Below are 17,031 nucleotides of genomic sequence, written 5' to 3' on the forward strand. Positions count from 1 at the left end.
CTAGCTGGCTGGATGCTCCTCTCCTGTAGCCAAACTGCCCCTGTGCAGTCCGCCGCCAACTTCTGCTTGGCCTGATATCATTGAACCATTGACTCCGTTGGGCAGCGGTTCTCCTCAGACCAGAGCAACATGGTGCTCAACTGTGTTGTCTCCTCCCCAGCTAATTCCATTCTGCACCTCCCTCCCAAGGACATCAGTTTCCTCTTGGGAGAAGCTTTCACAATGGATCCACTCCGGTCTGTTTGACTGTTCTCTCTACGAAATGGCTGTGGCACAGAGCGCACTGCATTTACAGGCCAGGCAAAGAGGTGATTTGATTGGTCATGACTGACGCCAGCCCCCGGCCACACTACTGATAATGTGTTCCTCCTAATCCCACCCAACAGCACTGCAGGTGCAGCCTGCACCTCTGGCCACAACATGATCAAACACCTGTCACCCTTGTACCGTGTGCTGTTGACTGGGCTCTGCGCCATTGATTCACACAAAAACAGAGCCTTGAATATTAATCTTACAAAAGAATGGTGTTGTCTAAGCTGTAGTTACTGTGGTACACAGTACTCTAGTAAAAGGCTGTTTTATATGAGTCTGACCTGTCACATTCCCCGAGTCATAGGTTGCTCCACTTCTTTGTATTTGTTTTTCTGTAAAGGGGGGGGGGAGCAGTAATAGGTAGATATCTTTACAGGTGTTTCTTCTGTAAAAGGGGGGGGGGGGCAGTAATAGGTAGATATATTTACAGGTGTTTCTTCTGTAAAAGGGGGGGGGGGCAGTAATAGGTAGATATATTTACAGGTGTTTCTTCTGTAAAAGGGGGGGGGGGGCAGTAATATGTAGATATCTTTACATGTGTTTCTTCTGTAAAAGGGGGGGGCAGTAATAGGTAGATATCTTTACAGGTGTTTCTTCTGTAAAAGGGGGGGGCAGTAATAGGTAGATATCTTTACAGGTGTTTCTTCTGTAAAAGGGGGGGGGCAGTAATAGGTAGATATCTTTACATGTGTTTCTTCTGTAAAAGAGGGGGGGCAGTAATAGGTAGATATCTTTACAGGTGTTTCTTCTGTAAAAGAGGGGGGGCAGTAATAGGTAGATATCTTTACAGGTGTTTCTTCTGTAAAAGAGGGGGGGCAGTAATAGGTAGATATCTTTACAGGTGTTTCTTCTGTAAAAGAGGGGGGGCAGTAATAGGTAGATATCTTTACAGGTGTTTCTTCTGTAAAAGAGGGGGGGCAGTAATAGGTAGATATCTTTACAGGTGTTTCTTCTGTAAATGAGGGGGGGCAGTAATAGGTAGATATCTTTACAGGTGTTTCTTCTGTAAAAGAGGGGGGGGCAGTAATAGGTAGATATCTTTACAGGTGTTTCTTCTGTAAAAGAGGGGGGGCAGTAATAGGTAGATATCTTTACAGGTGTTTCTTCTGTAAATGAGGGGGGGCAGTAGATATCTTTACAGGTGTTTCTTCTGTAAAAGAGGGGGGGCAGTAATAGGTAGATATCTTTACAGGTGTTTCTTCTGTAAATGAGGGGGGGCAGTAGATATCTTTACAGGTGTTTCTTCTGTAAAAGAGGGGGGGCAGTAATAGGTAGATATCTTTACAGGTGTTTCTTCTGTAAAAGAGGGGGGGCAGTAATAGGTAGATATCTTTACAGGTGTTTCTTCTGTAAAAGAGGGGGGGCAGTAATAGGTAGATATCTTTACAGGTGTTTCTTCTGTAAAAGGGGGGGGCAGTAATAGGTAGATATCTTTACATGTGTTTCTTCTGTAAAAGGGGGGGGCAGTAATAGGTAGATATCTTTACATGTGTTTCTTCTGTAAATGAGGGGGGGCAGTAGATATCTTTACATGTGTTTCTTCTGTAAAAGAGGGGGGGGGGCAGTAGATATCTTTACAGGTGGTTGCCATTGCAACAGGTTGGAGATTAGATTTTACACTTTGTTCCATACACCAATTACACCAGTTCACTCTGGCCTCATTCATATCAGTGTGTGTCTGTTTAACAAGTAGCAAGTGAATAGAAACAGAGGCCTATCGCAAATTCATTATTATTTTATGCTGGAAAACAACTCTCACTATTCACTAATAATTAAAAATAGACAGAACACAGCCTTAACAATGAGCGCAAGGTAGCTACAGTGCTGGATCAGCCTCAGCTGATTATAGCTATTTAGAACAGCAGGTAAACTATCACTCAGTGGTGTAGGCCTATAAGTCAAATAATAGGTTTGCCATTTTGAGACTAATCCGTTTTGATAATATCTTTTACTCTGTTGGGTGCTTAATTTCTTATGTAGCCTGGCTTGTGTGTATTTCTCTTTCATTTGTTTACATCATATTATTTAGATGTAGCTCTTTTATTGTGTTGAATGAACTATGAACACATCATAATTCAGTTTGTGGCTCAGAGTGTCGTAAAACCATAATATCCTGCATTCTCAAAGGAGAGGATTGACTGAAGGTGTGTACAGTAGGAAGCTTCATAACTAGCTCTATGTGTCTGGCTCTGAGCCGGGACTATTTTTAGTCCAAGTCCAACTCTTTGGAGTGATTCTGAGCGGCCCGGTAAATACGGGCTCAGCCTTTCCTCTGACAGCAGCAACATCGCTTGTCGGGTTCCACATCAAATCCAGCTCTGCCGTAACAGTGTGACCCAGATGACCTCTCCTCAGCCTGTTCATGTTGGCTGGATGCCTGACATCTTTAAGCCTGGCTGACCCTGCTGTAGTGCTGGAAGAGAGAGAGACAGTGAACAGGCCATTTCCTCCCTGTGTGTTGTGTCCCTCTGTCTGTGTCTCTGTACCATCTCCCTCTGTGTCTCTGTGTGTCGTGTCCCTCTGTGTGTCTGTCTCGTGTCCCTCTGTCTGTGTCTCTGTACTGTGTCCCTCTGTGTGTCTGTCTCGTGTCATTCTGCCTGTGTCTCTGTATTGTGTCCCTCTGTGTCTCTCTGTGTTGTGTCTCTCTGTCTGTCTCTGTGTGTCTTGTCTCTCTGTCTGTGTCTCTCAGTACACGAGTGTTTGCCACCACACTTTTCTGACTCATTGCCCAACAAAAGCTCCTGTGGTGCAGGCAGCTGTGTCGTGCCTGTCCAAAACAATCTGGATCACACAGAGAGAGAGAGAGATAAGAGGGGTCCTTCGAGACTCATTTTGGGCCACATAGTAAAGTCCTAAAGGAGATGAGGAAGAGGGATGGAGAGAGCCACAGGGGGGAGGGAGAAGAAGAGAAAGTGGAGTGAGGAGGAGCGGGAGACAGAGTGACTCAGTATCCAGGAGAGCAACAGACGCACTCAGATCTTTTGAGCCACAGGGGACGTGAGAGAAGAGAGATGGGAGAGCAAGCACTCTGAAATATCATCTGTCTCCTCCTGCTGCAGCCAAGAGGGTCCCGCTCGCTCTCTCTCTCTCTCTCTCTCTCTCTCTCTCTCACTCTCTCTCTCTCTCACACACACACACACACACACCACCTTGTGATACCAGTAGAAATGTCAGCTTGGCAGCAGATAAATGTTACTTGTCCACTTCAATCTGTTACCCGGCCTCCAATACTTTACAGCAGCTGCAACAACTTGACATTCTCAAACCAAAATTATGAAGTAATGCTGCCTAGTCAGACTAGGTTTATGAGTCACAGGAAGTGTAAACACAATCGGAACCTCCGACTGTGTTTACACTTCCTGTTAGTCTCTCAAGCCAGACTGTCTCTTCTACATAAGGTGAATAGGATCTAAGTGTGTTTGCGTAATCAGCAATAGCGGGTGTCTGCTGCGTGTGTCTGATCCGTCTTTTTGCGATTTTCAAACACTACATCCGTGAATGTGAAGTTATCAAGTGGAAACTTTTCTCATGCTTTGCATTCAGAAGCCGAGGTGAGTCTTTGAAAGCTTGAATCTATTGAACTTTCCGCAGCATGCAGCAAAGTGGCTGAATTCACAAAGAGCACCAGAGGAATCTTAACAGCCTCCTTCTGCAATTTCTCCATCTATTTCTTTAGATTGTCAGTGTCAGTGTGAGGCCTGAGCATGTGTCAGTGTGAGGCCTGAGCATGTGTCAGTGTGAGGCCTGAGCATGTGTCAGTGTGAGGCCTGAGTATGTGTCAGTGTGAGGCCTGAGCATGTGTCAGTGTGAGGCCTGAGCATGTGTCAGTGTGAGGCCTGAGCATGTGTCAGTGTGAGGCCTGAGCATGTGTCAGTGTGAGGCCTGAGCATGTGTCAGTGTGAGGCCTGAGCATGCCCATCATTCTGCCAGGCATCTTCTAAACGTCACAAAAGAAAGTGACGGGGGGGAAATGACAATCACGTACGGGAGAGGAAGAGACAGAGAGGAAGACAGGCAGAGGCATAGGTCTTCTTCAATGTTTCCCTCCAGGGCCAGTTGACATCTGGGCTTTCTAATAATAGACCACCCCCCTCTGGTCGTGTGTGTGTGTGTGTGTGTGTGTGTGTGTGTGTGTGTGTGTTCGTTCGTTCGTACGTGCGTGCGTGCGTGTTCGTGCGTGTGTGTGTGTGTTCGTGCGTGCGTGCGTGTGTGTGTGTGTGTGTGTGTTCGTGCATGCATGTGTGTGTGTGTGTGTGTGTGTGTGTGTTCGTGCGTGCGTTCGTGCGTGCGTGTGTGTGTGTGTGTGTGTTCGTGCGTGCGTGCGTGTTCGTGCGTGCGTGCGTGTGTTCACACGCGCGTGTGTGTGTGGTCTGCCACACTGCTGGAATCTGCCATTTGATCAGCAACACTAAACACTAATCAGATAGAGATGGCGGCAAGTGAGGAAAGCAGATGAGGCAAAGAGTATAGAAACCAAGGGACGAAACTGATTTTTGACAAAAACACTGCCGCCATTTTGGACTGAAAATGCCTCCTTGCGTCAATGGGACAACAGCACAGAACCATGACAGAGAGACACCCAATGACCAGGAAGACTACAGGCCATTTCGGTAGAGGTACTTTTGTACGGCACTTTGTAGGCGGGACGTTTTACTGGCGTCATTACGGTAGTCTCCTTCAGTCCAAAATGGCAGAGACGTAGCTCTGCTGCTGCATGTTGATGTTGCAATGGAACGACCTATTAGCTTTCAATTCTTGTCAATGTAAGTTCTTTGGAGGAGGGAAGGGTTTTCGTCAGATTGTGTTTCTATGGTAACAGTCAAGACACATTGCAGCAGTTTGATGTGTGTTATCATCACTCCTCTGTGCATTGAAAGATGTGTGTTATCATCACTCCTCTGTGTATTGAAAGATGTGTGTTATCATCACTCCTCTGTGTATTGAAAGATGTGTGTTATCATCACTCCTCTGTGTATTGAAATATGTGTGTTATCATCACTCCTCTGTGTATTGAAAGATGTGTGTTATCATCACTCCTCTGTGTATTGAAAGATGTGTGTTATCATCACTCCTCTGTGTATTGAAAGATGTGTGTTATCATCACTCCTCTCTGCATTGAAAGATGTGTGTTATCATCACTCCTCTGTGTATTGAAAGATGTGTGTTATCATCACTCCTCTGTGTATTGAAAGATGTGTGTTATCATCACTCCTCTGTGCATTGAAAGATGTGTGTTATCATCACTCCTCTGTGCATTGAAAGATGTGTGTTATCGTCACTCCTCTGTGCATTGAAAGATGTGTGTTATCATCACTCCTCTGTGTATTGAAAGATGTGTGTTATAATCACTCCTCTGTGTATTGAAAGATGTGTGTTATAATCACTCCTCTGTGTATTGAAAGATGTGTGTTATCATCACTCCTCTGTGTATTGAAAGATGTGTGTTATCATCACTCCTCTGTGTATTGAAAGATGTGTGTTATCATCACTCCTCTGTGTATTGAAAGATGTGTGTTATCATCACTCCTCTGTGTATTGAAAGATGTGTGTTATAATCACTCCTCTGTGTATTGAAAGATGTGTGTTATAATCACTCCTCTGTGTATTGAAAGATGTGTGTTATCATCACTCCTCTGTGTATTGAAAGATGTGTGTTATCATCACTCCTCTGTGTATTGAAAGATGTGTGTTATCATCACTCCTCTGTGTATTGAAAGATGTGTGTTATCATCACTCCTCTGTGTATTGAAAGATGTGTGTTATCATCACTCCTCTGTGTATTGAAAGATGTGTGTTATAATCACTCCTCTGTGTATTGAAAGATGTGTGTTATAATCACTCCTCTGTGTATTGAAAGATGTGTGTTATCATCACTCCTCTCTGCATTGAAAGATGTGTGTTATCATCACTCCTCTGTGTATTGAAAGATGTGTGTTATCATCACTCCTCTGTGTATTGAAAGATGTGTGTTATCATCACTCCTCTGTGCATTGAAAGATGTGTGTTATCATCACTCCTCTGTGCATTGAAAGATGTGTGTTATCGTCACTCCTCTGTGCATTGAAAGATGTGTGTTATCATCACTCCTCTGTGTATTGAAAGATGTGTGTTATAATCACTCCTCTGTGCATTGAAAGATGTGTGTTATCATCACTCCTCTGTGTATTGAAAGATGTGTGTTATCATCACTCCTCTGTGTATTGAAAGATGTGTGTTATCATCACTCCTCTGTGCATTGAAAGATGTGTGTTATCATCACTCCTCTGTGTATTGAAAGATGTGTGTTATCATCACTCCTCTGTGTATTGAAAGATGTGTGTTATCATCACTCCTCTGTGCATTGAAAGATGTGTGTTATCATCACTCCTCTGTGTATTGAAAGATGTGTGTTATCATCACTCCTCTGTGTATTGAAAGATGTGTGTTATCATCACTCCTCTGTGTATTGAAAGATGTGTGTTATCGTCACTCCTCTGTGTATTGAAAGATGTGTGTTATCATCACTCCTCTGTGCATTGAAAGATGTGTGTTATCATCACTCCTCTGTGTATTGAAAGATGTGTGTTATCGTCACTCCTCTGTGCATTGAAAGATGTGTGTTATCATCACTCCTCTGTGTATTGAAAGATGTGTGTTATCGTCACTCCTCTGTGCATTGAAAGATGTGTGTTATCATCACTCCTCTGTGTATTGAAAGATGTGTGTTATCGTCACTCCTCTGTGTATTGAAAGATGTGTGTTATCGTCACTCCTCTGTGTATTGAAAGATGTGTGTTATCATCACTCCTCTGTGTATTGAAAGATGTGTGTTATCATCACTCCTCTGTGTATTGAAAGATGTGTGTTATCATCACTCCTCTGTGCATTGAAAGATGTGTGTTATCATCACTCCTCTGTGTATTGAAAGATGTGTGTTATCGTCACTCCTCTGTGCATTGAAAGATGTGTGTTATCATCACTCCTCTGTGTATTGAAAGATGTGTGTTATCATCACTCCTTTGTGTATTGAAAGATGTGTGTTATCGTCACTCCTCTGTGTATTGAAAGATGTGTGTTATCATCACAACTCTGTGTATTGAAAGATGTGTGTTATCGTCACTCCTCTGTGCATTGAAAGATGTGTGTTATCATCACTCCTCTGTGCATTGAAAGATGTGTGTTATCGTCACTCCTCTCTGCATTGAAAGATGTGTGTTATCATCACTCCTCTGTGCATTGAAAGATGTGTGTTATCATCACTCCTCTGTGTATTGAAAGATGTGTGTTATCATCACTCCTCTGTGTATTGAAAGATGTGTGTTATCATCACTCCTCTGTGTATTGAAAGATGTGTGTTATAATCACTCCTCTGTGTATTGAAAGATGTGTGTTATCATCACTCCTCTGTGTATTGAAAGATGTGTGTTATCATCACTCCTCTGTGTATTGAAAGATGTGTGTTATCATCACTCCTCTGTGTATTGAAAGATGTGTGTTATCATCACTCCTCTGTGTATTGAAAGATGTGTGTTATCATCACTCCTCTGTGCATTGAAAGATGTGTGTTATCATCACTCCTCTGTGTATTGAAAGATGTGTGTTATCATCACTCCTCTGTGCATTGAAAGATGTGTGTTATCATCACTCCTCTGTGTATTGAAAGATGTGTGTTATAATCACTCCTCTGTGTATTGAAAGATGTGTGTTATCATCACTCCTCTGTGTATTGAAAGATGTGTGTTATAATCACTCCTCTGTGTATTGAAAGATGTGTGTTATCATCACTCCTCTGTGTATTGAAAGATGTGTGTTATCATCACTCCTCTGTGTATTGAAAGATGTGTGTTATCATCACTCCTCTGTGTATTGAAAGATGTGTGTTATCATCACTCCTCTGTGCATTGAAAGATGTGTGTTATCATCACTCCTCTGTGCATTGAAAGATGTGTGTTATCATCACTCCTATGTGTATTGAAAGATGTGTGTTATCATCACTCCTCTCTGCATTGAAAGATGTGTGTTATCATCACTCCTCTGTGTATTGAAAGATGTGTGTTATCATCACAACTCTGTGTATTGAAAGATGTGTGTTATCATCACTCCTCTGTGCATTGAAAGATGTGTGTTATCATCACTCCTCTGTGCATTGAAAGATGTGTGTTATCATCACTCCTCTCTGCATTGAAAGATGTGTGTTATCATCACTCCTCTGTGTATTGAAAGATGTGTGTTATCACTCCTCTGTGTATTGAAAGATGTGTGTTATCATCACTCCTCTGTGTATTGAAAGATGTGTGTTATCACTCCTCTGTGTATTGAAAGATGTGTGTTATCACTCCTCTGTGTATTGAAAGATGTGTGTTATCATCACTCCTCTGTGTATTGAAAGATGTGTGTTATCACTCCTCTGTGTATTGAAAGATGTGTGTTATCACTCCTCTGTGTATTGAAAGATGTGTGTTATCATCACTCCTCTGTGCATTGAAAGATGTGTGTTATCACTCCTCTGTGTATTGAAAGATGTGTGTTATCACTCCTCTGTGTATTGAAAGATGTGTGTTATAATCACTCCTCTGTGTATTGAAAGATGTGTGTTATCATCACTCCTCTGTGCATTGAAAGATGTGTGTTATCATCACTCCTCTGTGTATTGAAAGATGTGTGTTATCATCACTCCTCTGTGCATTGAAAGATGTGTGTTATCATCACTCCTCTGTGCATTGAAAGATGTGTGTTATCATCACTCCTCTGTGTATTGAAAGATGTGTGTTATCATCACTCCTCTGTGCATTGAAAGATGTGTGTTATCATCACTCCTCTGTGTATTGAAAGATGTGTGTTATCACTCCTCTGTGCATTGAAAGATGTGTGTTATCATCACTCCTCTGTGCATTGAAAGATGTGTGTTATCACTCCTCTGTGCATTGAAAGATGTGTGTTATCATCACTCCTCTGTGCATTGAAAGATGTGTGTTATCATCACTCCTCTGTGTATTGAAAGATGTGTGTTATCATCACTCCTCTGTGTATTGAAAGATGTGTGTTATCATCACTCCTCTGTGTATTGAAAGATGTGTGTTATCATCACTCCTCTGTGTATTGAAAGATGTGTGTTATCATCACTCCTCTGTGCATTGAAAGATGTGTGTTATCATCACTCCTCTGTGTATTGAAAGATGTGTGTTATCATCACTCCTCTGTGCATTGAAAGATGTGTGTTATCATCACTCCTCTGTGCATTGAAAGATGTGTGTTATCACTCCTCTGTGTATTGAAAGATGTGTGTTATAATCACTCCTCTGTGTATTGAAAGATGTGTGTTATCATCACTCCTCTGTGCATTGAAAGATGTGTGTTATCATCACTCCTCTGTGTATTGAAAGATGTGTGTTATCATCACTCCTCTGTGCATTGAAAGATGTGTGTTATCATCACTCCTCTGTGCATTGAAAGATGTGTGTTATCATCACTCCTCTGTGTATTGAAAGATGTGTGTTATCATCACTCCTCTGTGCATTGAAAGATGTGTGTTATCATCACTCCTCTGTGTATTGAAAGATGTGTGTTATCACTCCTCTGTGCATTGAAAGATGTGTGTTATCATCACTCCTCTGTGCATTGAAAGATGTGTGTTATCACTCCTCTGTGCATTGAAAGATGTGTGTTATCATCACTCCTCTGTGCATTGAAAGATGTGTGTTATCATCACTCCTCTGTGTATTGAAAGATGTGTGTTATCATCACTCCTCTGTGTATTGAAAGATGTGTGTTATCATCACTCCTCTGTGTATTGAAAGATGTGTGTTATAATCACTCCTCTGTGTATTGAAAGATGTGTGTTATCATCACTCCTCTGTGTATTGAAAGATGTGTGTTATCATCACTCCTCTGTGTATTGAAAGATGTGTGTTATCACTCCTCTGTGTATTGAAAGATGTGTGTTATCACTCCTCTGTGTATTGAAAGATGTGTGTTATAATCACTCCTCTGTGCATTGAAAGATGTGTGTTATCATCACTCCTCTGTGCATTGAAAGATGTGTGTTATCACTCCTCTGTGTATTGAAAGATGTGTGTTATCATCACTCCTCTGTGTATTGAAAGATGTGTGTTATCATCACTCCTCTGTGCATTGAAAGATGTGTGTTATCATCACTCCTCTGTGTATTGAAAGATGTGTGTTATCATCACTCCTCTGTGCATTGAAAGATGTGTGTTATCACTCCTCTGTGTATTGAAAGATGTGTGTTATCATCACTCCTCTGTGCATTGAAAGATGTGTGTTATCATCACTCCTCTGTGCATTGAAAGATGTGTGTTATCACTCCTCTGTGTATTGAAAGATGTGTGTTATCATCACTCCTCTGTGCATTGAAAGATGTGTGTTATCACTCCTCTGTGTATTGAAAGATGTGTGTTATCATCACTCCTCTGTGCATTGAAAGATGTGTGTTATCACTCCTCTGTGTATTGAAAGATGTGTGTTATCATCACTCCTCTGTGCATTGAAAGATGTGTGTTATCACTCCTCTGTGTATTGAAAGATGTGTGTTATCACTCCTCTGTGTATTGAAAGATGTGTGTTATCACTCCTCTGTGTATTGAAAGATGTGTGTTATCATCACTCCTCTGTGCATTGAAAGATGTGTGTTATCACTCCTCTGTGTATTGAAAGATGTGTGTTATCATCACTCCTCTGTGCATTGAAAGATGTGTGTTATCACTCCTCTGTGCATTGAAAGATGTGTGTTATCACTCCTCTGTGTATTGAACGATGTGTGTTATCACTCCCTCTGTGTATTGAAAGATGTGTGTTTATCACTCCTCTGTGTATTGAAAGCTGTGTGTTATCATCACTCCTCTGTGATGAAAGTGTGTGTTATCATCTCTGTGTATTGAAAGATGTGAGTTATATCATCACTCCTCTGTGTATTGAAAGATGTGTGTTATAATCACTCCTCTGTGTATTGAAAGATGTGTGTGTGTTATCATCACTCCTCTGTGTATTGAAAGATGTGTGTTATCATCACTCCTCTGTGCATTGAAAGATGTGTGTTATCATCACTCCTCTGTGCATTGAAAGATGTGTGTTATCATCACTCCTCTGTGTATTGAAAGATGTGTGTTATCATCACTCCTCTGTGCATTGAAAGATGTGTGTTATCATCACTCCTCTGTGCATTGAAAGATGTGTGTTATCATCACTCCTCTGTGTATTGAAAGATGTGTGTTATCATCACTCCTCTGTGCATTGAAAGATGTGTGTTATCATCACTCCTCTGTGCATTGAAAGATGTGTGTTATCATCACAACTCTGTGTATTGAAAGATGTGTGTTATCATCACTCCTCTGTGCATTGAAAGATGTGTGTTATCATCACTCCTCTGTGCATTGAAAGATGTGTGTTATCATCACTCCTCTGTGCATTGAAAGATGTGTGTTATCACTCCTCTGTGTATTGAAAGATGTGTGTTATCATCACTCCTCTGTGTATTGAAAGATGTGTGTTATCATCACTCCTCTGTGTCAGGATCGGAGTTAGACGTGTGGATCTATTCGCGGGTAGTTGATGACCACGGGAAACTTGGTAGGTCTGGAGAAGCTGGGGTGTTGTGGAACTTGGTAGCTTGATAACTGGGGCTGCACTGTTCGAGGTTTTGGGAACGGTTGCAGAGAGATTGCAGGAGTTGCTGGTTGCAGGAATTGCAGGTTGCAGACGTTGCTTGAGATTGGTATGATCCTAGTTTAGATTATGAATCACTGGCCAGAGCCTGCCGGAACAGGCCTTTATAGATCCGAGCATGACACCACCTGTGCTATGACATCATACCGTTTGTGACATCATCAGAGACATGACATCACCTGTGCTATGACATCACTAGCGAAAGGCATGAAAGACACTTATGAACCATGACATCATTAGTGATCGATGACATCATAGTCGGAATGACGACGTCAAAGTAGGAATGATGACGTCATCCTAACAGTACCCTCCCCTCAACGGACGTCACCTGGCGTCCAATGAGGCCATCAAGGGTGGCATCTGGGAGACAAAAATCAGTAGGTTCTGGTGGAGGTGCTCTTCCGCAGGTGGTTAGACGCAGGCGGTTAGGCCCCAAAGGGGGTGTAGGACAGTGGAGGTGCTCCTCCCTAATACAGGATATCGAAGCCATAGATGGACCGATACGTAGACAGAACTTCCACCGGGTCCGGTGGGTCCTCTGGGGCCGGCCATCCCCCGGGGCACGATCCAAACATGGGAGGCTGGGGACCATCAAAAGGGTCAAATGCCGCCGTCTCCGAAGGTAGAGCCGCAGGGGGATCTGACACAGCGAGGCCTGCCCTCCCGACCTGTAGTTTGGGGAGGTCACCCACCGTCTCCTCCTTTAAACGCCTCTTATTTCTTCTTGCTCTTGACCGAGGGCTGACGACACTACGGGAGCCTCCCAGCATGAGGCTGGAACCTACGTGTTGGTCAGGGACAGGAATTGGCTGCTGCTGGGGTACGGGTTCAGGCTCGGCGAGGGGAAGGTCCACAGGTTGTGCCTCAGGTACGGGTTCAGACTCGGCGAGGGGCAGGTCCATAGGTTGTGCCTCAGGGCCAGCAGACTCGGAGGCCCCCTGCGGGGGGACGGAGCCGATCTGCAGGCAGCGATTGAACTTCCCCATGAGACGATCGACAGTCCTCTCCAACTCCCTAACCCTCTTGGAGACACCCTGCCACTCCTGGGTCCTGCAGGGAACGCTACCCAACCGTACAGATTTCTTGGCTGGACACGTAGAGTCTTGATCCACTGAGAGTACCATGGGCCGGCGAGCGGTGGGACCACTTACTGGACGCCGGGAGCAGGAGGAGAGGTAATGCCCGGCTCGACCACAGTACAGGCAGCTCCGGGTGTCCAAACGGCGCTGCCTCTCCTCTGGTGTGATGCGAACCCTGCCGGTCAGATCACGGTACAGATGGCTGCTCGTACAGATGTCGGCCGGCTGCCCCTGCTCTGGGATGACGCGAACTCCCCCCCAGAATATGCCCTTAGCAGCTGGAGGCGGCCGAGAGGCAGAGCTAGAAGCAGGTCTGGAAGGTCTGGAAACCTCCGGAACGACGGCGCGCTCGGCAGCTGGGGCAGGAGGGGCAGAAGGCTGCGGAATGGCACCCTGGGGGCCTAGCCCGTCGAGACGATCTAGCCTGCTCGCCAGGAGGGCGAGCTGATCCTGGGCAGTGGAAGCTATATTCTGGATTGTGCTAACCAGGAGGGCGTCCCGATCATCGGCCTTGGAAACCAGAGCCTGGATTGTGCTAACCAGGAGGGCGTCCCGATCATCGGCCCTGGAAACCAGCGCCTGGATTGCTTTTTCCTGCTGGGCAATCAGCTCAAGTATTGTCGGCAAGTCTCCGAACGTGATGGGACGAGTGGAGACATCAGGATGAGTGGAGATATCAGGATGAGTGGAGATATCCAGCTGACCGCCTGGTGGGTCAGCTGAAGCGACCGGCCGGGTAACTGGCGTTGGGGCGACTGATCGCTCAGAAGCTGGGGCAGGAGGGGCAGGGGGGGCAGGAGACTGCGGAATGACGCCCTGGGGACCTAGCCCGTCGAGAAGGGCCACCTGGCCAGCCAGGAGGGCGTGCCGATCTTCGGCCTTCGTCTGGCCGTCGAGCACGTCCCGAAGGATGTCATCGAGGAGCGCCTGCTCCCGTTGCATCTCCGCGAGTCGCGCGCCCAGGCCAGAAATAGTAGAAATCAGTGCTGTTTGGAAGGTGTCGTCTGGTGGACCACCTGACGTGGCCGGCGGGAAAACTGGGGTCTCGGGAGCCTCCTCCTTGACTGGCGGAAGTGTGTCCGCTAGATCCGCTTTAGAGTGATTGGGGGCCTCCTCCTTGATTGGGGTGAGAAATTTGCCCGCTAGATCCATTTCAGAGTGATTCATACTGTCAGGATCGGAGTTAGACGTGTGGATCTATTCGCGGGTAGTTGATGACCACGGGAAACTTGGTAGGTCTGGAGAAGCTGGGGTGTTGTGGAACTTGGTAGCTTGATAACTGGGGCTGCACTGTTCGAGGTTTTGGGAACGGTTGCAGAGAGATTGCAGGAGTTGCTGGTTGCAGGAATTGCAGGTTGCAGACGTTGCTTGAGATTGGTATGATCCTAGTTTAGATTATGAATCACTGGCCAGAGCCTGCCGGAACAGGCCTTTATAGATCCGAGCATGACACCACCTGTGCTATGACATCATACCGTTTGTGACATCATCAGAGACATGACATCACCTGTGCTATGACATCACTAGCGAAAGGCATGAAAGACACTTATGAACCATGACATCATCAGTGATCGATGACATCATAGTCGGAATGACGACGTCAAAGTAGGAATGATGACGTCATCCTAACACTCTGTGCATTGAAAGATGTGTGTTATCATCACTCCTCTGTGTATTGAAAGATGTGTGTTATCATCACTCCTCTGTGTATTGAAAGATGTGTGTTATCATCACTCCTCTGTGTATTGAAAGATGTGTGTTATCATCACTCCTCTGTGTATTGAAAGATGTGTGTTATCATCACTCTGTGCATTGAAAGATGTGTGTTATCATCACTCCTCTGTGTATTGAAAGATGTGTGTTATCATCACTCCTCTGTGCATTGAAAGATGTGTGTTATCATCACTCCTCTGTGTATTGAAAGATGTGTGTTATCGTCACTCCTCTGTGCATTGAAAGATGTGTGTTATCATCACTCCTCTGTGTATTGAAAGATGTGTGTTATCATCACTCCTCTGTGCATTGAAAGATGTGTGTTATCATCACTCCTCTGTGTATTGAAAGATGTGTGTTATCATCACTCCTCTGTGCATTGAAAGATGTGTGTTATCATCACTCCTCTGTGCATTGAAAGATGTGTGTTATCATCACTCCTCTGTGCATTGAAAGATGTGTGTTATCACTCCTCTGTGTATTGAAAGAGGAAAGTTGGATGATTAAAAAAATAAGACAGAGGAAAAGTACATTTGAGGAATGAGGAAAACATAGTTGAGAGCAAGTGAGAGAAGCAATTATTTGACATCTCTCCCTCTCCATTGTTTTTGCCTGTGTGTGTGTGTGTGTGTGTGTGTGTGTGTGTGTGTGTGTGTGTGTGTGTGTATGTGCGTGCGTGCGTGCGTGCGTGTGTAGTGTGCAGTGACACAGAGCTCCACAGCCTGGCCTCCAGACTGAAGGACTGGTTTGGAGTTCTCCACCTCGACGCCAACAGAGACCTGAAATCCTCTGACAGCTTCGACTCCGCCGCAGGCCGTGAGTGCATCTGCTCTCTCTGTGTGTGTGTGTGTGTGTGTGTGTGTGTGTGTGTGTGCGCGTGTGCCTGTGCGTGTGCGCGCGCGTGTGTGTGTCTTGCTCTTCTTTTCTGTTGAACTGCTCTTTCCTCTTGAGTTCTGTTCTCTGTAATGTCAACAAGTTTCAACACAACTCTCACACACACACACACACACACACACACACACACACACACACACACACACACAGTGATGCTATTTGAAGAAGGTGAGAATGGAAGAGTACAGTGCAATTTAATTCATTCAATTTCATTTCAATGACTATCTCTCTGTGGATCTCACTCTGTGTGCGTGTGTGTGTGTGTGTGTGTGTGTGTGTGTGTGTGCGTGCCTGCCTGCGTGCGTGTGTGTGCGTGTGTGTGTGTGTGTGTGTGTGTGTGTGTCTCTCTCTCTCTCTCTCTCTCTCTCTCTCATCCTCCAGGCTTTGACACCAGCATCCTGCCCATCTGTAAGGACTCTCTGGGCTGGATGTTCAACAAGCTGGACATGAACTTTGACCTCCTGCTGGACCAATCGGAGCTCAGCACCATCTACCTGGACAAGTACGAGCTGTGCATGAAGCCCCTCTTCAACTCCTGCGACTCCTTCAAAGACGGCAAGCTGTCCAACAACGAGTGGTGCTACTGCTTCCAGAAGCCCGAGGGTGAGGAGGGTGAAGAGGGTGAGGAGGGTGAGGAGGGTGAAGAGGGTGAGGGGGGGGGGGGGGGGGGGGGACCGGCTGAGTAAAACAAGTTTGTTGAAAATAGGAGTGGTGCCGTTGAAAGACAGAGAAAGCCGTTAAAGGAAGGATGGATTGATGAAGGTAAAGTATTGGGAGTGATGGAATTAGCAGCTAGATGGGGAGGATGGTGGCTGTTTGTGAGGTAGAGAGGAACGGATTGAAGGAGAAGCAATCGAAAAAGGGGGAGGGTTGAGAAGTTGAAGATTGAAAGGGGGGAAATAGATGAAAGGGAAGGTGGAGAAAGAGATCTTTCACTGAATCCTAATGAGATATCTTTGTGTGTTCTCTGCTCCTAGGGCTGCCTTGCCAAAACGAGAAGAGCCGGATTCAGATGCAGAGCCGACGGAAGAGCCTCATAGGTCAGTCTGATTGAGTGACAGCTGTCAATCACTCGCCCCCTGTCCAAGGACACATGCCCACTTTGACCGCTAAAAGACACCCACACTGGAATGACATTTTGTATTTTACATAGAGTCAACAAGGTAAAAGGAACCAATAGCATTAAACTGTACACACACACACACGTTGACTCGGACATTTTGGACACGTCTTCTGTCCCCGGTGGCCACATCGTGCGCCAGCTCACAACAAAACACAGCTTGAGAAATGGGCTTTGATTGGGTTATGTGAAGGTGAACAGAAAATAGGTGTGTGTGTGTGTGTGTGTGTGTGTGTGTGTGTGTGTGTGTGT

General features: G+C 45.0%; 1 protein-coding gene across 1 annotated transcript in view; it reads left to right on the top strand.

Annotated features, from left to right (window-relative positions):
* Positions 1 to 17,031, top strand: part of LOC310789972 (testican-1-like) — a gene marked incomplete at its 3' end in the record, with an annotated part of 159,947 nt that overhangs the window by 137,823 nt on the left and 5,093 nt on the right. The window contains exons 8-10 of the mRNA XM_083651693.1: positions 15,462 to 15,581; positions 16,041 to 16,262; positions 16,637 to 16,699. Coding sequence (XP_083507819.1) covers positions 15,462 to 15,581; positions 16,041 to 16,262; positions 16,637 to 16,699 — 405 coding nt within the window. The remainder of the gene's footprint in view (positions 1 to 15,461; positions 15,582 to 16,040; positions 16,263 to 16,636; positions 16,700 to 17,031) is intronic.

This window comes from Poromitra crassiceps (assembly GCF_964638095.1).
Source record: "Poromitra crassiceps genome assembly, chromosome: 15".
NCBI lineage: Eukaryota > Metazoa > Chordata > Actinopteri > Beryciformes > Melamphaidae > Poromitra > Poromitra crassiceps.